The 25,270-nt window shown below is 46.3% G+C and overlaps 1 protein-coding gene across 1 annotated transcript; it reads right to left on the reverse strand.

The window, feature by feature from the left end:
* Nucleotides 1-4,762: 4,762 nt before the first annotated feature.
* On the reverse strand, nucleotides 4,763-24,688 carry SPTSSA (serine palmitoyltransferase small subunit A). The gene is made up of 2 exons (XM_040333664.1): nucleotides 24,374-24,688; nucleotides 4,763-5,446 (listed from the first exon to the last, which is right to left on the reverse strand). Exons 1-2 carry the CDS (start codon nucleotides 24,504-24,506, stop codon nucleotides 5,343-5,345), a joined length of 237 nt encoding a protein of 78 aa, XP_040189598.1. The 5' UTR covers nucleotides 24,507-24,688; the 3' UTR covers nucleotides 4,763-5,342.
* Nucleotides 24,689-25,270: the final 582 nt, after the last annotated feature.

The raw sequence follows: 25,270 nt of genomic DNA on the forward strand, positions 1-25,270 counted from the left end.
GAGCATTTTCCCCGAGTACAAGTACTCGGGGAAATGCTTGGTATCGGGACAACCCTAGCAAATACCAATTGCTGCAACAGCTGGCTGAATAGTTGAACTGGTCAAAAAAAAAAAAAAAAAAAAATTAATAACTCCAATTTCTTTGTCCACAGGGTCTTTCAGGTCCTGTGCGTTATCTTCCGGATGAGTTTATTTAAGGAAGAGACTGCTGCATCTACTGCTGGCATGCTCCATTTTTAACAGAACTTTCATCCATGGTATATGAAAGGGAAACCTTTTAGGAGAAGCAAGGGTCCTATCAGGATTTTCCAATCGGTATACACTGCCGGTTCCAGCAGGGGGTGTACAGGGAAATACTGTGTGGCCTAAAGAGGTCTCAGAACCAGGGGGGCTCAGTTACCTCCGTTTTTTAAAAGAGGCAACTTAAAAGACAGAATGAACCATTTTCGGTCAGGGTCTGGATGCAGGGTCTGGATGCAACTGCGAGGCAGATTTCCACTGGATATCTTCTTGTCCAGATTGCTCGGAAGGAGACTCATCTGCCAAGCACTCCACTGAATCCTGAGCTTTTTAGCTCTTCCCAATTCTCACCCCATTCCTACTCCAAACTAGGAGACTCCAGGGAGGGAGATTGGTCACGCTTCATGCCACCCTGTGGGTCGGAGGCAATCCTGTGCTCTAACCCATATGGGTGTTGAGGACAGTTCATCCTTAGTGATAAAGGGTGAAGTAACAGCGTTGACTGTAAGCACAATACCAGATAGGCGCAGCGGCTCAGATTGCCTGGAAGCCTCTGGTTCTTCAGGGGATACAACCAAGTTCATCAGGAACTACTGATGACATACGAGTGCCCTTCCCTGTAGTGTTAGTCCCACTCCTCTTTATGGAAGACATTTATAGCCGTATAACAGAGTATTTGGGTGTGTGTGACAACTCCCCCTTAGAAGGGAGACCCCTTAATAGGGCTCACCAAGCCCCTATGCAACAATTCTGCTAAGCACCTTTAGCCTGCCAAGCAACCCCTGGTGACCCGGTAAGAAGAAAATAAACCACTGCAAGTGTTTGTTCAGAGCCTGCTCTGTGTCTTACAGCTGCCATTTTATTAACACCACATGCTTGGCTTACCCAGCTTAAATAAACTGAGCGTGCACCAAGACGTTCTATGCGTCCGCACACTTGTGGTCCCGGCGGTAGGTGTAGCTGTAATTGCGTATGATGCAAATCTCCGTACACCAGAAAAAAGGGCTACTGCGCATGTGCAGCAAGGTCGTGTGCGCCATGGCCCCCAAACAATTGCTGAAAACAGTTGCGCACTTGCGGTAAGATCGCCAAAAACAACTGTTGAAAACAGTGGCACACTTGCGAACGCCTGTGCGCCATGGTGAACCAAGTGAAAAAATGCAAACATTCGCGTGCCATTATACAGGTAAAAAAAAAACAGATAGACACAAGCAGAAGTGCACTTTGCAAACACCCACAGTTAGCCCAAAACTCCCCCGCATGGTCACCGCACACAGGTGTCCAGCCCTTAGCTAGCTTGACTGATTGTTACAATTATTGGGACACCCCACAATATAGAATAAAAAAAAGGGGTTTCACTTACCCGTTCAGGCGCAGGGTCACTTAGAAACTAAGGGCCCAATCTTCACGGTAGGTTCCAGTCACACGGGACCTTCAGATACTTGGTAACCTTTCAGTTTTAGGGTCCACTCCCCTGGACCTGTATAGCACCCTGCAGGAAATGCCTTTGCGCTGAAGTGTCCAGGATTCCCACTCCGCAGGGTCCAGTGCCCAGAGGTAGCTTACAAGCAAAACCTTGCAGGATCGAGTCGTCTTTTGTGAGGCTTGGGTACCATTTATTTAGGCATAAAAGCCTGTATTCCAAGGGATCAGATAGGTCAATCCCTTGATTCATTTTGGAACCGTTTGTGGGAATAGAGACCTGGAGCTCCAACAAACCGTGCCATTCACCTTGTAGACACTGGTAAAAAAAAACAAAAACGGATGTGCTTCCCATATGGGAGGTGCACTTCCTGTCTAAAGATCTTTGATCTACCAGTGTCATTTACTTGATGAAGTATAACCAGCAGGTAATGAATATTAGCCTGACTCGGTGTCCCATGATGTATGAAAAAGAAAACAGGGGTTTAGTCTGCACACATTTGCAAATAGATGCGCAAGCTACAGGCCACCCTGGTATCGGTAGTTCCTTTCACAGTGGAAGCACATGCATTCTGATGAGTAGGTGGAGGTCAGAGGGACAGAAGGGAACCCACCCCTTCTTGAAGGTACAGGTGCACACTGAGCACCCAGCAAATTGCACAATGGCTGCAAAAGTGTCAGTGCGTTGCCTGACCAATACAACACTAATGCAAAAAAAAAGGGGGTCCACTGCCCCACCTGTGTTTAACTCATACTGTTAGACAGGTTGATTCTGTTGTCTGCAGGCTGGTCTGTAAGTAGACTTGGAAGTTTTCCTTGGATTTATCCTCGGCCTAGTTTATATCCATTTGCCCATGCTGCTTACTGTAATGGCCAGTCATTAGGTGGGGGTAGAGAACACCTTTTTTGCAATAATGTTATATAAAATTAGTCCAGCTGAGAGGCAGGCAACCACAATAACCCACACTGTATTGTCTTCTTGCAATCCTCTGTCCGATAAATGATAGGCGTCCCATTGTATTATGGATTAGTATGTATGCAATTTATATACCTTATTTTATAGCGCCGCTCACATGACCGGCCACCCCCCCCCCCTCAAGCTGACAGCTAAAGCAGGAGCCGAGAATCCCCCGCTGAAGTCAGTCGGGAGGAGAGAGGTGGCCGGATCGGCGCTCTGAAATAGGATATAGAAAAGGCTTTTTTTATATAAAAAAGGCACAACATAGCCTGGGGAACCTAACATTATCAAACACAGAGGATGGTTTGAAAACGTAAAAAGTAATTTCAGCAGCAGTAGGCGAGGGACAGGTACTGTCACTAGCCGACAGGTGGAGGGGGGGGGACGGGATAGAGCAGAGAATGGATGACGGAGGCACCTAAACGGACTACGATGACAGGGCTCAGCAGCCATGATAAACCGGTCAGTTTACAGGGGGATGGCAGAACCAGACAGGTATTCCAGGTGATAGAAAGACCTATTCAAGAATATTTGCTTCATGAAAACGTAATGCTCTGTTTTTGACACCAATGTACATGAGGCCTAAAGCATATCTAAACCCAAACAAACAAAAATTTAATACATCAAAGCTTACCAGTCCTACCATGTGATAGCTGCATTCAATTTTATTCATTTTTTGTTTGTTTTTTTTCCCCCCCCCCCCCCCCCCCCCCCCCAAGCCTCCTGCTGGATCTGTCAGCAACACACTTCCTGACCTAGCAGGACAAAACTCACTCGCCCCTTCTGTATCAGGGCAGCAGAAATACGCGAGGATCACAGAACAATACCATTCTCCTACTGTCCTTAAAGCGGAGTTCCGGCCACAATTTCACTTTTTAAATATAAATACCCCTGTAATACACAAGCTTAATGTATTCTAGTAAAGTTAGTCTGTAAACTAAGGTACATTTTGTTAGGTTGTTACAGCATTTAGACACTTTATAAAATAGAAATTGACTGGGGCCATCTTAAGTGTGGGCATCATGAAGCCAGACTGTATGACTTCCTGGATTTCAGCCTTGCAAATCTCGCACATGCTCAGTGCTGTACAAGCAGTGTCAGATCAGGTTTCAGCACCTGTGCTGTCCAAGGCACATGATTCTTTGAGACTGGGGAATGTACAGACTCCTGGAAAGTTACACCCACTACATTCCCAGGAGTCTGTGCGGTGTAGGTTAGGAAGCATTAAGCACCTAGGTGCAGGAAGTGGGAAGATTAACTATTCTGCCTAGCAACAACACTTTAAAGGCATCTAAAAAAATATTTTTTTTTTCGTAAAGGACTGACATTTTTTTAAAACTACTGATGTAATGTTATATTTATGGGTGGAACTCCATTTTAATATAGGGGGTGTGCATCAGAAACACCCCACAGGCTGGTTGTATCGCTGGCTTACCAGATCAAAAATGGGCAATTTATGTAAATTCTAGACCCACTTTAAACCGGGAGTCAGCTACCACTAAATTGTGGATAGGTGACTGGTAGACCTTGGTCTGGGCTTGCTGACCCATTATCCCATAGTATCAAACAGAGTGCAATGCAGAGGGATTATTTGTAAAGTTGGAGATGTAGTAGGGAACAAGAGCCGCATATGTCGATGAGCAACGCCAGCAGTAGGAACAAAGATCTTCAGGTCATTGTGAAGCAATACACTGGGCATATTTGTATAGGGCTCATTTCACTCTGATAAACTGGGGTTTAACCACACGCACTGCAGTGTACCTGCAAGCTTTCCTGTGGGTTTGCTGCACTTAGCCATAGACTTCTATAATATCCTGATGTTTTAGCATCTCCCAACATGCCCCACGGGTGCTGCTGCCGAATGCAACGAAGGGCTCATTCACAAGTGTAGCAGCAGTGCCGCTTCTCTGAAAAGCGTTCTAGTGTGTGTTGACAGGTGGTTAGGTGGCAATATGTTGCCCATGATTGCCATGCAAGGAACGGGATTGTAAGACAGTAGTAATCAGAGGTTTACATGAGGGGGTGTCACTGTGGCGGGGATCTTTGACTTCTCCCACATTGGTCAGGTGGATCTTCACCTCGGTAAGGTTGCCTACTCTTGCTTTAAACTATCCTTGCTGCATCCTTTTCTAAGACAACCAATTTAGGAGGTCGAAAAAGAGAAAAAGATTTATTTATGCTGAAAACATCTATTTGCATTTTAGTTTGTTGTGAAAACAAATTAAAGTTTAAAGTGTCAACATTCAAAATTGTAATTACAACAACAGATGTACAAGTGAGAAGTGTTTCAGTCACAAAAGAGGAAATTGTGTACAAAGCCAACTAGCACTGCTATATACAAATCGTGATCTGCCATTTTTAAAAATAAGCAACTAAATACAATACATATACAGTGCAATATTAAAAAATAGCTGCTGTTATTACAAAATACACAACAAAAATACTGCCATAAACCCTGCGAGAAAGGCAATGTGTTGCAGAACTCTTAGTTAACAAGACTAGCTGGAATAATGGTGGTCGGAAATTTAGAAGGAGCTTCTAAGTGCCCTCATTGATTGGAGTAAGATCACGGCTGCTCCGCTGGAGATCCTGCACCTTCCATCTAGGCCGTCTTGGCAGGCTCAAGCACTGGTGCCATCTTTTGGTTCCTTGTCCGATGCCTGAAATCCCGCAATGTTATCGCTCTGTCCTCAAAACCCTTGCCAAGCAAGGCTCTTCTGGGTCATTGAACAATCTCAAAGTAGTGCAAAATTGCAAGGATGTGCTGAGGCATAAATATATATCCTGTATACAGGGCCATTCCAACAATAGAGACCAACATGGAATCTGAAGAATGAGAGTTAAGGAATTCAGTAACAAGAGTAGATTTCAGTTTTGTTCAATGCTGGCAGGTGTCCAAACCAGCAGATTGTTCTTAAAAAAAAGGGAGGGAAATAAATGAAGTACAATGATCAGTGTTATAAGTATGATCCATAAACCCCTTAATGTCAGCAGGACCTCACTGTTCCACACCATGTTTTTGTGGTAAAATCATATAAAGACTTTTGTTTGTAAATTTTTGGAACGCCCTATTTTTCTACTGGTTAGTGTCTTCAAATTATTGTTCATTTTCAACCATAGTGACAAGTAAGTTTGAGCAATATTCTCTATCCCGCTGCATCACATGAAGAATATAAAAAACTGTGAATGTGTTTTTTATTGGGGGGGGGGGGGGTTACATATTTGTAGCAAAACATGTTTAACCACTTAACCCCCAGACCATATTGCTGGTCAAAGACCAGAGTACTTTTTGCGATTCGGCACTGCGTCGCTTTAACTGACAATTGCGCGGTCGTGCGACGTGGCTCCCAAACAAAATTGGCGTCCTTTTTTTCCAAAAAATATAGCTTTCTTTTGGTGGTATTTGATCACCTCTGCGTTTTTTTTGTTTTTGCGCTATAAACAAAAATAGAGCGACAATTTAAAAAAAAATGCAATATTTTTTACTTTTTGCTGTAATAAATATCCCCCAAAAATATATAAAAAAAACTATTTTTTTTTCTCAGTTTAGGCCGATACGTATTCTTCTACATATTTTTCGTAAAAAAAAAAAACGCAATAAGCGTTTGATTGGTTTGCACAAAAGTTATAGCGTTTACAAAATAGGGGGTATTTTTATTAATATATTTTTTTTTTTTTACTAGTAATGGCGGCGATCAGCGATTTTTTTTCGGTACTGTGACATTATGGCGGACACTTCGGACACTTTTGACACATTTTTGGGACCATTGCATTTTTATAGCACTGATTGCTATAAAAATGCCATTGGATTACTATAAAAATGGCACTGGCAGTGAAGGGGTTAACACTAGGGGGCGGGGTAGGGGTTGAGTATGTTCCCTGGGTGTGTTCTTACTGTGGGGGGGGGTGGCCTCACTAGGGGAAATCACTGATCTTCTGTTCATACATTGTATGAACAGAGGATTAGCATTTCCCCCCCTGACAGGACCGGGAGCTGTGTGTTTACACACACAGCTCCCGGTCCCCGCTCTGTAACAAGTGATCTCGTGTGCCCGGCGGCGATCGCGCCCGCCGTGCACGGGGGGCGCGCGCCCCTAGTTGCCTGCGAGAGAGCCGACGTAGAGCTATGGGCTCTCGCGCAGGAGAGCCAACCTGCCGCCGTAGAATGACGGCGGCAGGTCAGCAAGTAGTTAATAAATCTGGAATTCTGTTCAAATAGCAGTTCTGGAGGAAATGTTAAGGGCTTTTGAACAAACTTAGTGGATTTTAAATAAGGCCACCTTAAGTACCATGTTACACCTATATTTAGCATGCAAAGGATTTATGCAGCACCACCCCCACCCCTTCTCACCAATGACAGCGGTAGAGGGTTCTTCGCCCCACACCTGCAGTCACATTTTAAGATCAGCTGTCTGCTGATCAGCTCCCTCGTAGTACAGAGGTATGGGCACAGAGCTCTTAGCAGTGTCTGAAGAAGCTTGACCTTACACCCGTGATTCACTAATCAGGATTTAAAAAAAAAAAAAACGCTGATCGCCGCCATTATTAGAAAAAAAAAAAATATTAATAACAATGCCATAAAACTACCCCCTATTTTGTAAACGCTATAACTTTTGCGCAAACCAATTAATAAACGCTTATTGTGATTTTTTTTTACGAAAAATATGTAGAATACGTATCGGCCTAAACTGAGGAAAAAAAATATTTTTTTTATATATTTTTGGGGGATATTTATTATGGTAAAAAGTAAAAAAAAAAATATTAATTTTTTTAAAAATTGTCGCTCTATTTTTGTTTATAGCGCAAAAAATAAAAACCGCAGAGGTGATCAAATACCACCAAAAGAAATCTCTATTTGTGGGGGGGAAAAAAAAAAAAGGACACCAATTTTGTTTGGGAGCCTCGTCGCACAACCGCGCAATTGTCAGTTAAAGTGACGCAGTGCCGAATCGCAAAAACTGGCCAGGTTCTTTACCTGCATAAAGGTCCGGGTCTTAAGTGGTTAAGTAGTTAAAACAGCGTCTCAAAAAAAAAAAAAAAACATGGCTGTTATGGCAGCACATTTGATTGCAATTTATGCCTAGAACCAGGGCTTTTTTTCAGGGGGAACTTGGGGGAACTCAGTTCCACCACCTTTGGCTCAGACCCTTTAGTACCTGCTCACCAAAATCACTTGTAAACACAGAAGTCCACTTTCTGTGTTTACAAGTGACAGCTCTGCACTCTGTGTGTAACCCCCTGAACTCTGCACTCTGTATGTAATGCAATCCTGGTATTTAATGCCAATTTAAGACCCTTCTACTGTTTGTGAAATCTGAACGGGGTCGTGGTTGAGTTCCGGCACCTATTTTCTGAGAAAAAAAGCTCTGCCTAGAACACTGCATCATTTACTGCCAGTTCTTTACAGTTTAAAACTGAATCACATGATTTTTTTTTCAGTTTCAGCAAACAGGAGAGGCGTGAGCGTTTCAATGGAACTTGCCTACAATAAAATTAATGTTTAAACCATTTTACACTTTCACAATCAGCAAGTCTTGTTACTCACCATGTGCACTGATACACGTGTTGCATATTAAACAATCTATCTAGTCAGCATATTCACAATGTCATAAAATAAACGCTCCAAGACCATAGTCAGATACAGTATCTGTAACCTATAAACAACCTTATATATCCATGCATGCAGGTTCCCACTGCTCTAGAAGCTCAACCAAGCAAAGAATAAAAAAAAAAAAAAAATGCAGTAGATCTTGGTAATATCTCCCCATGTTTTATAATTTAAAAGATCCTGTAAATACAGGAAAATATCTTCTGTTCTGCCAGAAATGCAATCTGCTCCTAAATCCTGTTGTGAACGGAAAGCAAAAGCATTTTTTGCATCACGAGTTTTGTCAACCCTTGCCCAGTTTCCTCCTGCCAAGCTTCTCAAGACCCACCTTATACTATTTTCCATAACCTAAAGTCTAATCCTCTTGTAGCGTCAAGATATGTAGGGTTAATTACTTTCCTTAAAACCCAGCTCCCCAATATACCAATAATGTACCTCAGTTGCCGAAAAATACCAGATTTCTTTGATTTTGAAAACAAGGCCTTACCTTGGCTCTTGCTACATTTCTCAGAACGCTTCAGCGACTCCCTGGCATAGACAGAGGAACCAGCAGGACACGGGAAGGATTTTACCAGCTGACCCTATTAACACACTTCACCTAACTAATGGCTCGTAGATACGATCCAAAAATCACCACGTTAGAATCGATTGCACGATAATCTGATTGTTCGTACACAGCTTTCAAGAGCCGATCACGACCGTTTATCCAATCGGACAAGCACAACATTTTTTCTCGAACGATTTTCATTTAATCAGTACAGTTGGGGCCATTTCACACAGGCGGATCCTGTTCCTTATATATCCGCATGCTCAGCGGGGATCGCTCCGTTGATCCCCGCTGAGCTGGCAGATGACACACTGTGCAGGGATAAACCTGTCAGATCTTCATCCAATCCTCTCTGCAGACAGATGGAAAATAGGATTTTCCGCTATCTGCAGAAAACGTAGCATAGCGGCGAACAATGAGATCGAGTTCACACTGCAGCAGCACGACTTTGGGGGAGACTCTGCAAGTCGTCCTGAGGACGACTTCAGAGGCGATTTGCAAAACAACTTCTGTATAGAAGTCAATGCAAGTCGCCCCGAGCTGCCCCCGAAGTCGTACAGGAACCTTTTTCTAAGTCGCTCCTATTAGAACGGTTCCATTGCATTAAAAAAAAACAAAAAAACAAAAACGAACTTTAGTGTTTAGATCCCCCCCCCCCCCCTCATTCATTGAAGTTTATTTTTTCCTCCCCAAAAGACCGCTGCGCAAATACAGTGCAACATAAAATATTGCAGCAACCGCTATTTTATTCTCTAGGGTCGTTGCTAAAAAAAATATATAATATATATGTTCCAGGTAATTCTCTAGCAAAAAAAATTGATTTTAACTTGTAAGCGACAAATGTCAGACAAAGGCTGTCTTGAAGTGGTTAAACTGCCCTCATTTGCAGACCGAAGTTCATCGCTTTGATCTAAAAGATCCAAATGATAGAAGGTTTATTTTTGTTTCTCAGCGCTGAGCAATGTTGTGATAAACTTTACCAGCTGCCTTTTTTTTGACAGGTCTGAACAGAGAACGACTCTGCACGTGTTACATGAAATCGTGGAAATGCCGGATTAAGATCATGAGGTGGGGTTGAACCGAGATCGCATTTTTTTTTTTTTAAACGAATAAAGCGCACAGCTCTAGTTTTGTTCGATACCCTTCCATGTGCTCCTTGTTGCAGGGGCTGGTTACGGTCAGGGGCATTGGACATTTGTTTGTACCTGTCCTAACCAACATTCAGCAGGTGTATGAATTGGGGTTGTCTCGATACTAGTCTCCCTCCCGTGTCCCCCTCCGTGCTGCCGTGTCTTCTTCCGTGCTGCCTCATCCACCCCCTCGATCTGTCAGGATGGAGAACGGAGGTGGAAGCCGGTAAATCTGGCTCCTACCTTTTCCGAATGTACAGAGTCAGTGATCACTGACTCTGTTCATTCACATAAACTGAAGCATTGTAAATGTTTTAGTTATGAATGGAGAGGAGCCGCTGTCTTCTCTCCATTCATTATCAGTGCAGCTGAGGCTGCTGAGAAAGGGACTGGGGAATCTGTGTCTCATCTGTGTCTCACTGACACTGCCACTCCCTTTTTTTTTTTTTTTAAAACACACACTACCGACACGTGCCACTGTCGCATGAGATTTAAAAAAAGTATCGGTATCGGTGAGTACTTGATAAAGTATCGGTACTTGTACTCGGTCCTAAAAAAGTGGTATCGGGACAACCCTAGTATGAATGTTACCCTAGAGCTGAATTTTAAAAAGACAGGTAGGGCAAACATTAATTGCTGCACACCCATGAGAAACCAAAACGTTGCCAGATCCTTCTTATACAGATTTGCTGCTTCATGAAGCCATCCCTCAACTCAGTTCTGCTATGATCACACTATTGTAAATACATTGGAGATTGCCATTACCCATTTTCTAACCAAAAATTAGAGAAAAACAATAGTAGCCATTAATAAAGTGAAAACATGGCCTAAATGGAGAGATTTACTACATCTGCCTGCGCCATTTATGCAGAGTTTTCTACCCCTCTGGGGCTTTTGGATAAAAAGCAATCCAACTTGTTTAGGAGGAGTCAGGTTTCCTTAGCTTTAGCCTTTGTGTACATTAACAGAAGCATGCCAAAAGTTTCTTGAAGCTAAATATCTCACGGCCTGGCTGTCAGCGAGCTGTTCAGCATTGCCAACACAAAACCCTAAGTGAAGCAGGTTACAGGCAAACAAATCCTGTATCAGTGCAGCCGGAGACCAGTCGTGTTCCAGTGGGAGATCAAACACAGATTTGTTTCAGTAAAACAGAGGCAAAGGCATTGCGTGTTTACAGCACGTCATCGCTCCTAAAGTTGGACATATGGAAGAAAATAAATCTGTAACAGATTCCTGCCAATATCAAAACAGTGCCTGCATCTGATTGGATGCAGGCATTGTTTGGGCAAGAATTTTCCACAATGGCTCTTTAACTGCTTGCCGCCCGCCCACCATCAAATGAGGGTGGAGCGGTGCAGCTCACGTTCTGGGACGCCGTCATATGACTACGTTCCAGAACAGGCGCGCCTGCAGGGGCACGCGGATCAAGGCTTTTTTACCATGTGATCGGCTGTGTCCAATCACAGTCGGTCACATGCAAACACGGAGATGTCGGTAATCGGCTCTCTTCACACTGAGAGTGTGTGGTGAGGAGAGACGATCGGTGGCATCTCCTCACAGGGGGACATGCAGGAATGTAATCAGGGCACTGATCATCAGTGCCCCGATTACAGTATATCAATTAACCACTTCCATACAGGGCACTTATACACCTTCCTGCCCAGACCAATTTTCAGCACTGTTGCACTTTGAATGACAATTGCGCGGTCATGCTACACTGTACCCAAACTAAATTCGTATCATTTTGTTCCCACAAATAGAGCTTTCTTTTGGTGGTATTTGATCATCTCTGGGATTTTTATTTTCTGCTAAAAAAAAATAAAAAAGACCGAAAATTTTGAAAAACCAAATGCTTTTTTTTTTTGTTTCTGTTACAAAACTTTGTAAATAAGAACATTTTCTCCTTCGATGATGGGGTTGCACTGACGGGCACCGAAGAGGTGGCACTAATGAGGTGGAATTGATGGGCACTGATATGTGGCACGGATGGGCATGGATGTACTGTATTATATTGTACTTATGGATGCCAGCGGCTCAATATCCTGAGGACGTCATATGACATCCAGTCAGGATATTGAAACCACTTTGTCAACGTCTTTTTGTTATAGGGTGGGCGGCAAGTGGTTAAGTGTCACCAATCAGTGCCCACAAGTGCCACCAATCAGTGCCCATTAGCAATGCCAGTCAGTGCTGGCTATCAGTGATGCCCATCAATGCCCAGCACTGCTGTCAATGCCCAGTGCCCATCAGTATCATTTATCCATGCCGCCCATTAGTGCTGACTATTAGTGACCACCAGTGCCACATATCAGTGCCCATAAATGTCACCAGCTCAGCCCATCAGTGCCGCCTCATTAGCACACATCAGTGAAGGCGAAAAATTACTTAGTATAAAAATTTACTGACAGAAAGTAAAAAAAAAAAAAATAAAAAAAAAATAAAAAAAAATTCAAAATTTTTGGGGTTTTTTTTATATAAAAAACCCAGCAGTGATTAAATACCACCAAGATAAAGCTCTATTTGTGTGAAGAAAATTATAAAATCAATGGTTTGGGTACAGTGTTACATGACCAGGCAATTCTCATTCAAAGTGCGACAGCGCTGAAAAATGGCTTGGGCAGGAAGGGGGTGAAAGTGCCTGGTAGGCAAGTGGTTAAACAAACGTTGATTAAAAAAAACCTTAGTTAGACTTACCGGTAACAGTATTTCTATGAGTCTTTCAGGACAGCACCTGGAGAGAGAGCGCAGCTCCACCCACTTCCCAGGAAACACTGCAGTCAATGCTATAACTTCCGCCCCCTTCCACCATGGCCTCAGTTGAAATTAGATAAGCAGAACATAGAAACTACACGCATTAGCATATATATATATATATATTATCTTTAATAATAAAAGGGCGGGTTATCGGTGCTGTCCTGAAAGACTCATAGAAATACCGTTACCGGTAAGTCTAACTAAGGTTTTCTCACCTCGTCTTTCAGGACAGCACCTGGAGATGATAACCGATTACTTACTCTAGGGTGGGACCACCGCTTGCAGGACCTTCCTGCCAAAAGACTGCTCTGACACAGAGAGCAAATCCATCCTATAATGACGAGCGAAGGTGGAAAAGCTCGTCCACGTTGCCGCTTTACAGATGTGTTCTGGCGAAGCTCCAGCCCGTTCTGCCCAGGAAGTTGCCACCGCCCTAGTAGAATGGGCCATTACTCCTGGAGGAGGATCCAAACCTTTAGCTTTGTATGCCTCATGGATAGCCATACGTAACCATCTAGCCAGAGTACTCTTGGAAGCCCCATGCCCCTTGCGGGATCCTGAAAACAGAACAAAAAGCGAATTCGCTTTTCTGAACTCGCTAGAGACCTCTAGATAGCGTCTAATGCATCTCCTGACATCTAAGGAATGGAATTCTCTCTCCTTCGGACAAGAAGGAGTTGGACAAAAGGTAGGTAACACCATTTCCTGCGTCCTATGAAATACTGACACTACCTTCGGAAGAAAACTCGGATCAGTTCTTAATACTACCCTATCAGGGAAGATTGACAAAAAAGGCTCCAAAATGGAGAGCGCCTGAAGCTCGCTAACCCTCCTCGCTGAGGTGACCGCTACCAAAAGCACCAATTTCAAAGTCAGAAATTTTATAGAGGCGTCTACCAGTGGTTCGAAGGGCTTTTTAGTCAAACCCCCCAGAACCACTGATAAATCCCACTTGGGGAAAAATTTAAACGGGGAAGGCCTAGCCCTGGCTAAGGCCTTAAAAAATCTGATGACGTAGGGCTCTAGAGATAAACGTCTTTCTAGAAACACTGACAAAGCCGCCACCTGCGCTTTCAAGGTGCTGGCTGCCAGACCCTTATCCATACCGTCTTGTAAAAACTCCAAGACGGAACAAGTATTCCAAGGAGAATAATTTTTACCTTCACACCAAGAATTGAAAACCTTCCAAGTCTTGAAATAGATGGCCCTCGTGACCTCTTTCCTGCTACTAAGTAGCATATTCACCAAACGTTTGGACAAACCCTTCCTGCTAAGAATTAGCTCTTCAGTAACCAGGCCGTGAGTCTTAACCGACTCACGTCTGGATGAAGTAGAGGGCCCTGAAAAAGTAAATCTTTTCTGACTGGCAGTACCCAGGGATCTTCTACTGCCAGCTCCAACAGACTCGAAAACCAAGGCCTCTTGGGCCAGTACGGGGCTATCAGGATCAGAGTAGTCTTCTCCTCCTGAAGCTTCCGTAATACTAAAGGGATGATCTGAACTGGGGGGAAGGCATAGCACAGGCGGAAGGGCCAGCGTTGGACTAACGCATCTAGACCCTCTGCCTGGTCCATTCTGTTGAGAGAAAAATAAGCCGGAACCTTGGCATTGGACTGGGACGCGAACAGGTCCATCTGAGGGGTTCCCCACCTGTTTACTAGCTCTTGGAAGACCTCCGGGCATAAACACCATTCCGATTCCAGAACCCTCATTCGACTTAAAAAGTCTGCCAGAAGGTTTAGGCTGCCTTTTAGGTGTACTGCCGATAGGGAAGCCAAGTTCACCTCTGCCCAGGACAGAGTCTGTAAGGCCAGATTGAGGAGTACCTTGCTTCTCGTGCCCCCCTGTCTGGAAACATACGCCACTGCTGTGGCGTTATCTGACAGAATCTGGACATGTTGGTCCAGAATCAGCTCCTGGAAGGCCCTCAGTCCTAACCAAATGGCCCCGAGTTCCCTCCAATTGGAGGACCTTCTGGACTCTTCCCTCGTCCAGGATCCCTGTGCCATCTGCCCGTTTAGGTGAGCACCCCATCCCCACGAACTCGCGTCCGTAGTTAGGACCCTTGTAGTGGGGAAGGACCAAGACAGGCCTAGGCGCAGATTTGCCTGGCCTCTCCACCACCAAAGTTTCCTTCTCACTGAAGACGGAACTCTGAATCTTTTCTCTAGGGATTCCCCATGGGTCCAATTCTGAAGGATAGCCTGTTGTAGGTCCCTTGAATGAAGACGAGCCCACTGCACCGCCGGCATGGCAGCCGTGAGTAAGCCCATTGTGGACATGGCTGAGCGAACAGAAATCGGCACATTCGTCTGAATTGCCTTCACCGCAGCCTGAACTTTCTCTATTTTTTCTTCTGGTAGAAAAATCTTCCCCTGAACAGAGTCTATAGTGTATCCTAGAAAGACTATCCTCTGGGAGGGCACTAGATTTGACTTCTCTCTGTTCAGAAACCACCCGAGCCCTTCCAAATGAGCCTGGGTCCTCCTCAGGTCCAGGAGAAGCTGCTCCTCCGACTTGGCGAACACCAGGAGGTCGTCCAAGTATGGAATTATAGAAATCCCCCTGAGCCTTAGGGGTGCCAAGGCCTCTGCCACCACCTTTGAAAAGACTCTGGGAGAGGAGGAAAGGCCGAATGGGAGGGCTCTGAATTGGAAATGTCTCACTCCGCTCTCTGTTCTGATGGCTAGGCGCAGATAGCGCTGAGAGGAAGTCCTGATCGGGATGTGCAAATATGCATCCCTTAAATCTATCGATGCTAGAAAGCACCCCAGAGGAAGAAGCTTTCTCACCGAGTATATAGAATCCATGCGGAATCTCTTGTACCGGATAGCTAGATTCAGGACTTTTAGGTTTAAAATTAACCTAATTAATTTGCCCGACGGCTTCCTTACTAGAAATATATGGGAATAACAGCCCTCCCCAATGTTCTCTCTGGGGCACTGGCGTAATCACCCTTTGTTGGAGAAAATCTTCCACTAATGACAGCATTGCCCGAGATTTCTCTTGCTCCCTGGGCAATTGGGTCACATAAAACCTCGACGGTGGTCTTCCCGAGAACTCCAGTGCGTAGCCCTCTGCAATCAGTTTGAGGACATACGGACTGGACGTCGCCTCTACCCACTGTGGAAAGAAGGCTTGGAGCCGACCTCCCACAGCTGGGAGACCGTCACTGGGGCTTAGCAGGCTGGCTGGGGGAGCGAAATAACACCCCAGGCTTCCCGCGGCCCCTCTGGGACCGCCAGGGTCTACCACCCTGGCCTCTTTGCGCATCCTTAGGACCCTTGGCTTGGAAAAAAGGACGAAAATTTTTCTTGGGCCCTGAATCTACCTTTTTTAAAGGAAGAGCCTTCTTTCTATCCGCCGTCCTATCCAGAACGGCGTCTAGCCCTGTGCCAAACACCAAGTCCCCTTCAAAAGGTAATCCACACAGTTTCAGCTTAGAGGCTGTGTCCCCCTGCCAGGTCTTAACCCATAAGGCCCTTCTGGTTGAATTTATCAACGCCGAGGATCTGGCGGAGAGCTTCACTGATTCAGCAGATGCATCCGCTATATAGCCTACCGCTTTCATAAGGACTGGAAAGGACTCCAAAAGCTCTCTACGAGAGGTACCAGCCTCGATGTGACCTTTAAGCTGATCCAGCCAATGTTCAAGGTTTCTAGCCACCACAGTGGATGCCATAGCTGGCTTGAGATTAATCAAGCTGGTATCCCAGGCTTTTTTGAGCAGGGTATCTGCTCTTTTATCCAGGGGATCTTTAAGGGTACCTGTATCCTCAAAAGCTAGGTCCGTATTGCGAGAAACTTTAGAGAATGCTGCATCCAGCTTAGGCCTTTTATTCCATGCCTGCGTTGGATCTTCATCGAAAGGAAATCTTTTCAGAGATTTAGAAAAGAAGGGTGCCTTTTCCGGGTCCTTCCATTCTCTTTTGATTGTCTCGGACAATACTTTATGTACTGGGTAGGTACGATGTTTCACCTCATCCAAGCCCTGGTACATCCTGTCATGCAAGGACAGCTGAGTCGCATCTTCCTTAATGTTTAGGGTAGAATGAATAGTCCTTAATAGGTCATCAACCTCCTCTAAGGACAGTTTATAGCGCGAGGAAGAAGTATCCCTTTCTTCTTCTTCCTCCGCCTCTGATCCTGAAACAACATTTTCTGGTTCCTCCTCCTCGGACTCACTGTCTAACCTTCTAGATGTGGAGGGGGTATTGGCCCTGGCCTTAGATCCCTTAGTCGGACCCTTGTCCAGGAAGGAGCGAAAAGACTGGAAAGTCTGGTGCAACTCCTCCCTAAACGAAGAGAGCAACTCCCCCGTACCCTTGACGGTGGGCTGCTCAGAGGCTGAACTAGTAGAGGCCTCTCCCCTGACAATCTCCGCAATACAAGTTTTGCATAAAGGTTTGGTCCAGTTCCCCTTAAGGGAAGCTTTACAAGTAGCACACCGCTTCTTGGAAGGAGGAGGTTCTACCACTAAGTTTTTCTTTAACTTTCTGAAACGACACAAAGGACAACAACGCTATGTTTAACCTTTGTATGCCAGACCAGAATCACCAAGTGCACACAGCTAGTGAACAAAATCAAATCAGAACCCATCACCGCTGTACCAGAAAACTACACACACCCACAGAAGTGACTAGGGTGAGTGAGGCAGGCTCCCCTCCCCCGAAGGGGCAGAAAAGAGGGACATAACAATACCCTGGTACATTGACCACCGCTGGGTCTCCTACCTGGGCCGGGCTGGTGCTTGTGGCTCCTGCTCCCGCCACCTCCGCTGCGTCTTCTGGCTCCATGGTCCCAGCACGCTGCGGGCGTGCGACAGCTTTTTAAATTTGCCGGTTCTTTCTCGCCGCTGCGAGACCCGGAAATAGCACCACCGAGGCCACTCCTCCTCCTGCGTTCCAGGCGGCCGGAACCGGAAGCCGCCACGCGCCGCCGGAAATCCCGCCTCCATCCGGAAAGGACGTCACTACGCCCTCCGCTCCGGAGCCTCGTATGCCGGAAGAACGGCACCTGACCGCCCCCCCGTAAGCAACGATGCCCGGACTCAGGGAGCGGGACCTCCAGCAGCCTCTGTCCTCGCCGGACCGAAGAGGAGAAGCACCCGACCTTCACCCGCGCGTCAGGGGAGAAGTCGAGTCCGCCTCCTGGAGGATCACCTCCTAAAACATCAAACACCGGTATGCTCAAAACAAAACCACCTTCCCCGCCTGGGGAGAGAACAGCACACCCCTGGTTCCCTGCAGCGCTTCCACCATGGCCGGAGGAAACACTACAACTGAGGCCATGGTGGAAGGGGGCGGAAGTTATAGCATTGACTGCAGTGTTTCCTGGGAAGTGGGTGGAGCTGCGCTCTCTCTCCAGGTGCTGTCCTGAAAGACGAGGTGAGAAAAATCCCACCCACAAAGGGAATTTCCACCAATTGCAGTAATAAGATAATGTCCCCACCCCTCTGATGAAATATAGTGATCATTATTTCAGGGGGGGGGGTCATCTAACCTCAATCCACAAGCCCTGCAGTCTCTTCTTACCAACAGGGTCTGGTTATGACAACCAGTCTTCTGAAGCTGCACTTCTTGCAGGTCTCCAACACCAGCCGCCACGGATGTAGTAGTATCTTGTGATCGGAGCATCGATCGTTCTTACAAACTTATCTAGTTTACTCTACAGAAATGTATTCCATCTGTTTAGTGAACAATTGTTACTTCTAACCAAGTGCTACCTTCGACCAGGATTATTTCTTAGTTTTGGATAGGGGCAGAATGAGAATCCCTGTCTGGTTTTACTGCTATCTGGAGCTCTGTTAGGCCCCATTAACCTAAGCCGGCCCATGTAAATCCTGGTATTGTACACACTAGGGTTGTCCCGATATCACTTTTTTTTAGACCAAGTACCGATGCTTTTTTTAAATGTCATGTGACAGTATTTTTTTTACATTTTTTTACAGTGAATCTAAATATATATATATATATCTTTTTTTAATCAGCCCTTTCGGGGGTCTTTGGTGAGATATTAGGGGGTCTTAACAGGCCTCTGACATCTCCCCTTTAGGACAGAGAAAGGGACTAAGGACACAGATTCCCCAGTCCCTTTCTCTGCAGCCTCCGCTAAAATGAATGGAGAGAAGCTCCTCTCCATTCATAAACTGAAGCATCGTAAACACAGGTTAGTATGCTCAGTTATGTGAATGAACAGAGTCTGTGATCACTGACTCTGTTCATTCTGAAAAGGTAGGAGCCGGATTTAGTGGCTCCTATCTCCGCTCTCCATCCTGACAGATTGAGGGGGGAGAGTAGCACATAGGGGGACAGCACAGAGGGGGACAGTCAACAGTGATCGGTGACTGCCCAGGTTTCGGGTGAAGCATCGGAGCATTTTCCCCGAGTTGGTATCGGGACATCCCTAGTACACACACCCGTCTCTGTATACATACCTTGAATAAGATGTTATGGAAACGAAAACATCTTTTTTTTTTTTTTTTATAAAACGCTCTGCTCAATTGTGAATTCAGTCTTGACAGATTCACTAGACAGGAAGTAAAGGAAAGTCTGCAACTGGGAAACTGCAGGGGTAGGCTTTGCAAGCCTGGACCCCCATCATCCCAGTGAATAACAGAATCCTGCTATACTAATCTACAATCTAAAAAGCTGTCTACACTACAGGAGAGATACCGAGCTCAGTATGAGGTCATGTTGATCTGTGTGCTGGAAGAGTGCGGAAATACTACACTGAGCTCAGCAATGCTCCCGGCACAGAGATAACATCAGGAAGACACAGCAACAAATGATTCATGATCCTATCACGGCATATCTTCGGTTTGGTAACCCTTACATTAGATGGACTAGCCCGGTGACTATCATGTGTCTTCTGGAGAAAGCTGAATGGCGCTCCCTCCTCGGAGTATGCGTCACTGAAAACAAAGTAAAGTCAACAGAACATGATTTACAGAAGTACTTCCATTAACAATGAGCACCCAGGCTGCTAAAGAACATGAAAACTACAAGAAGTCACAATCCGACTGTACAACCCCCTTCATATTTAACCACAGAGAGTAGTGCAAGGGCAGCCCTGACTGGATATAAATGGAAAATAGGCAAATTACACAGGGGCTGGGAAATCTAAAGACAACTGCAAAGATTGTAACTTAAAGGGGTTGTAAAGGTTCATCTTATTTTCTAAATTGGTTTCTTTAACCCCTTCAATACAGGGCTTTAAAGCGGAGCTCCACCCTAATTACAACAGTAGTTTAATTAGACTGCCGCTATCTAAACTGCTAAAAACTGATGTTTTTGTTTTCTAAATATGTACAGTACCTGTACATTAGTGAGCCTTCCGGTCTGCATCGTTGCGGGAATTTCTCGGGCATTGCGTCACTTCCCGTTCGATGCAGTGCACTCTGGGAGCTTCTCTCCATAGCCCCCTGTGTTCACTGCGCAGCTGTGATATAAAATATTGCGCTATTTCTTTGCCGTTGTCATGGCAACACAGACGCTCCCGCCTCTCCTCCCCGTTGCTCGTGCGCATGCGCGAGATCGAGCGGTGGATGCTGGGACATCAGCATCCACCCGAACAAGGAAGTGCCTACTTGTGGGCTTATGCCCACAGTTAAAATGGCAACTGAACAGAACGGAGATTATAACTACATATTTCACACAGAATGGCAGCGGAGAGACCGCGGAACACCAAAAACGTGAGTTAACAAAATAACTGGCATCAACCATTTAAATAGCCCTAAAAAAAATTAAAAAAAATAAAATAAAGTTTTTGCATGGGAGATCCGCTTTAATACCCACCTCCATACCGGGCCTATTCTGGCACTTCTCTCCTACATGTACAAATCATCATTCTTTTGCTAGAAAATTACTCAGAACCCCCAAACATTATATAAGTTTTTTTAGCAGACACCCTAGGGAATAAAATGGCGGTCATTGCAACTTTTTATCTTGCACGGTATTTGCGCAATAATTTTCCAAACGCCTTTTTTTTGGAAAAAAAATGGTTTCATGAATTAAAAAATAACAAAAAACAGTAACGTTAGCCCAATTTGTTTGTAAAATATGAAAGATGATGTTACGCTGAGTAAATAGATACCTAACATGTCATGCTTTAAAATTGCGCACACTCATGGAATGGCGCCAAACTTCGTTACTTAAAAATCTCCATAGGCGACGCTTTAACTTTAATTTTTTTACAGGTTACCAGTTTAGAGTTACAGAGGAGGTCTAGTGCTAGAATTGTTGCACACGCTCTAACGCACGCCACGACATCTCACATGTGTGGATTGAACAGCGTTTACATACGTGGGCGGGACTTACGTGTGCATTCGCTTCTGAGCGCAAGCTACCGGGGACAGGGGCGTTTTAATTTTTTTTTTTTTTACACTTTTTTTTTTGATCGCTTTTATTCCTATTACAAGGAATGTAAACGTCCCTTGTAATAGGAATAGTGTGCGACAGGTCCTCTTTAAGGAGAGATGGGGGGGCAATTACTTACCGGTACACGGGCGTGACGTCATCACATCGCGCCCGGGCCTCCGACGGTTATAGAGATGACTGGTGACCATCTGGTCACCAGTCATCTCTATGCCTCCCATCCGGCGCACAGCGATCATCTCTCCGGGCCCCCGATGGCACAGAGATTCAGGAGAAGCAGCGGATGGTGGCGGGAGGGGGGGGGGGGATGGTGTTCCCTCCCACCGCCTATAAGACCGATCAAGCGGCGGAACCGCCGCTATGATCATTCTTATGGTGCGCAGGATCGCCACCGAAACAAAATGATATCTGTATGATGCCTCTAGGTGCAGGCATCATTCAGATATCCCCGCACAAAGCACAGGACATCATATGACGTCCACCCGGGATAAGAGATCCCCTTTTTGGACGTCATATGACGGCGTGCGGTTTTGAAGTGGTTAAAGCGGGGGGTTCATCCGAAAAAAAGATGTTAACATTAGATTGAGGCTAATTGTGGGAAGCACAATCGGGTGTTTTTTTTTCAAATCAATGCAGTACTTACCGTTTTAGAGATAGATGTTCTCCGCCGCTTCCGGGTATGGTCTGCGGGACTGGGCGTTCCTATTTAATTGACAGCGCGTCACCACTTGCCGAAAGAAGCCGAACGTCGGTGCGCAGGCGCCGTATAGAGCCGCACCGACGTTTGGCTTCTTTCGGCAACTCGTGACGCGCTGTATGCGACCGTCGGAAGCCTGTCAATCAAATAGGAACGCCCAGTCCCGCAGCCTATACCCGGAAGCGGCGGAGAAGATCTCTCTCTAAAACGGTAAGTACTGCATTGAATTTAAAAAAAAACACCCGATTGTGCTTCCTCCAATTAGCCTCAATCTAATGTTAAAAGTGTGTTTTTCGGGTGAACTCCCGCTTTAAGCCCCCACTGTTGGTTCACTTACCTTTTCCTTCTAAAAAAATGTTTTCTTTGTCTGAATTTATCACTTCCTGTTTCTCCTCGGTAAGCTTGCCCCCATCTTCCGAGCGGTGGAAAGTCATTTAGAACAGTTTACTGAACACCTTACTGAGGAGGAACAGGAAGTGAGAAATTCAGACAAAGAAAAAAACATTTAGAAGGGAAATGGAAGGAAAAGGTAAGTGAACCAACAATGCACTAGCTTAAAGGAACCTATTTAGAAAATAAAAAACAAACCTTTACAACCCCTTTAAAGCAGTGGTCCCCCAAATGCACCCTGAATGTGGCCTTTTGCTTGCATTTAACCAGCCCTTAGGGGGTAGGGGGTTACCGTTCCTCCCGTTGACACCAAACCGTGTGGCGCCGTACCACCGACAACAGGGGCTCGCGTTTCCTCCCACCGACAACAGAGGGCTCGCGTTTCCTCCCACCGAAAACAGAGGGCTCGCGTTTCCTCCCACCGAAAACAGAGGGCTCGCGTTTCCTCCCACCGAAAACAGAGGGCTCGCGTTTCCTCCCACCGAAAACAGAGGGCTCGCGTTTCCTCCCACCGAAAACAGAGGGCTCGCGTTTCCTCCCACCGAAAACAGAGGGCTCGCGTTTCCTCCCACCGAAAACAGAGGGCTCGCGTTTCCTCCCACCGAAAACAGAGGGCTCGCGTTTCCTCCCACCGAAAACAGAGGGCTCGCGTTTCCTCCCACCGAAAACAGAGGGCTCGCGTTTCCTCCCACCGAAAACAGAGGGCTCGCGTTTCCTCCCACCGAAAACAGAGGGCTCGCGTTTCCTCCCACCGAAAACAGAGGGCTCGCGTTTCCTCCCACCGAAAACAGAGGGCTCGCGTTTCCTCCCACCGAAAACAGAGGGCTCGCGTTTCCTCCCACCGAAAACAGAGGGCTCGCGTTTCCTCCCACCGAAAACAGAGGGCTCGCGTTTCCTCCCACCGAAAACAGAGGGCTCGCGTTTCCTCCCACCGAAAACAGAGGGCTCGCGTTTCCTCCCACCGAAAACAGAGGGCTCGCGTTTCCTCCCACCGAAAACAGAGGGCTCGCGTTTCCTCCCACCGAAAACAGAGGGCTCGCGTTTCCTCCCACCGAAAACAGAGGGCTCGCGTTTCCTCCCACCGAAAACAGAGGGCTCGCGTTTCCTCCCACCGAAAACAGAGGGCTCGCGTTTCCTCCCACCGAAAACAGGGGGCTCGCGTTTCCTCCCACCGAAAACAGGGGGCTCGCGTTTCCTCCCACTAATATGCAAGACAGGAAAATATTCTGTCCCCCGGAAAACCAACGATGGAAAAATATTCTGTCCACTGACGGAGCACTATTCCTCCAACAAATGTTGAGTTACAATTGCCCAACTAACACCACTAATGATGACCCCTTAACCACCAACTCTCCCAATCTCCGATGTCACTGGCAATATTATACTATACCTAAAAGAAAATAAATAGATTTGGATTCCCCTCGAGAGGGTCTATTTATGAGGTTTTCATCCAGGATTCCCGTATTTTTCCAGTTGAACCCAATGTGTTAATCCTGGGTGGAAGTCGTGTGAAGTCATTATGAATAAAATACAGAAATGTTTCCTGTGAAGTGTTCAGACCGCCGTACCCTGAGCTGCACAAGGAGTCTTCTTATAAAAGAGAGAAGATAAACACACAAAAGGATTACATCATTCAGATGATAAATTCAGCTACAAACCGACACAAAAAAACTAGAAAAAAAAAGTCGTTTTGCAGCAAATGACCATCCAGCATGACACATCTATAGACACGCCACAGACGGACGGATCTGCCTCATCACAGAGATCACCGATTCTTCGACAGACAAACCCCCAGTGCCAGGATCACCACAAGGGCGCCGCCTGTCCCTGTAGGAGGGATCCCCACACACAGCCAGATGACAACCTGCTGACTCTGGATAGCTGGTGACAGAAGTGACACCTCACTGTGTCCTGCTAAAGAGGGAATCCCTCCAAAGGGACCGACAGGTGGATCTTTAACAAATTGTCAGCAGCAACACTGGCCATACACTGTACAATCTGCTTGTATAATCTCTTTTAGATCCACCATGTATGTAGTAGGAGGGTCTGTCTGCATACAGACGGAACGGGTTTAGGTGTGCCCTTAAATGATATGGTTGAGGAGATTGTACAATCAGATTGTAGGGTGTAATGAACACTCTCCACCCTGACCCCATACATACATACATACATATAGGAGGGGAGAAGCCTCCCGTAGCGCCCCCACCCTCCTCGCCCCTAGGGGGAGCCCCTCTGTCCCTGTAGAAGGATACTGAAGATGGTCCTTTCCCAGGGCTCCAGCATGTAGAGCGCGGTGACCAGCAGGTACTGGTAGTAGAGCCAGGACATGTGCTTCCAGGCCCGGCACAGAGAGCCCCCTTCTTTGGCCTCACACGACACCTTCATCCTCGGCTCCGCTGTGTACGATCTACACCGATCTCTTTCCCGTCCCAGTGCCGGAGTCCGATGACGTAATGATTGTCGGAGCACAACGCCCCCGTGACCCCGCCACGCCCACCTTATTACTACTAAAGCGGAGCGGGTGACATTCTCTCCGCCGTCACGTGGGAGGAGGGCGGTCACGTGATCCGTGTGTTGGGCTGGGCCGGGTGTGGCCGGATGGGGTGATTCTCGTGTCATGGACGGTGTGTGTAGCTGAGTGAGGAGGAAGGAGCTGGCCGGGGGAGGGGAGATATGACTACACAGGGTGACGTCAAACAGACTTGTCACACATAGAGACCGGCGTGTGCCACAACAATATGTGTGACCTGCTGGTGGCTTCCCGGCTACTGCTGACGGAAAGCCCAGTCTGCCTGTTTAGTGAATGGCTTCGCACTCTCCATATATCATACAAGGAGCGAAGTCCAGAGAGCCAAGCCCAGTCATAGTTCACTATGGAGAGCTGTTCATGACTACCAGCTGTATGCATTCATGGAGGCCTCTATAGAGCAGCCCTATCACCTATTGGCCTCATACCAGGGGCGTACCTAGAGCATTTGGCACCCGGGGCAGATCCTATACCTGGCACCCCCCCCCCTACATTAAAATGTAAAAACACCCCACTGTGCCCCCTGCATCCCCCAATATCTCTTTGCCACTACTTTGTACCACCTCTCCCTGAATGGACCCCCTACACATTACCCCCCCCCCCCCCCCCCCCACAGCTCTGA

The sequence above is a fragment of the Rana temporaria genome, chromosome 13 (assembly GCF_905171775.1).
Source record: "Rana temporaria chromosome 13, aRanTem1.1, whole genome shotgun sequence".
Lineage (NCBI taxonomy): Eukaryota > Metazoa > Chordata > Amphibia > Anura > Ranidae > Rana > Rana temporaria.

Excerpts from the sequence above, each read along its gene's own strand:
- SPTSSA (XM_040333664.1), bottom strand. The coding sequence starts at position 24,506 with ATGAAGGTGTCGTGTGAGGCCAAAGAAGGGGGCTCTCTGTGCCGGGCC. Across the intron at positions 5,447-24,373 it reads CTGGGAAAGGACCATCTTCA|ATTCCATGTTGGTCTCTATT; the intron begins GTATCCTTCTAC and ends CTCATTCTTCAG.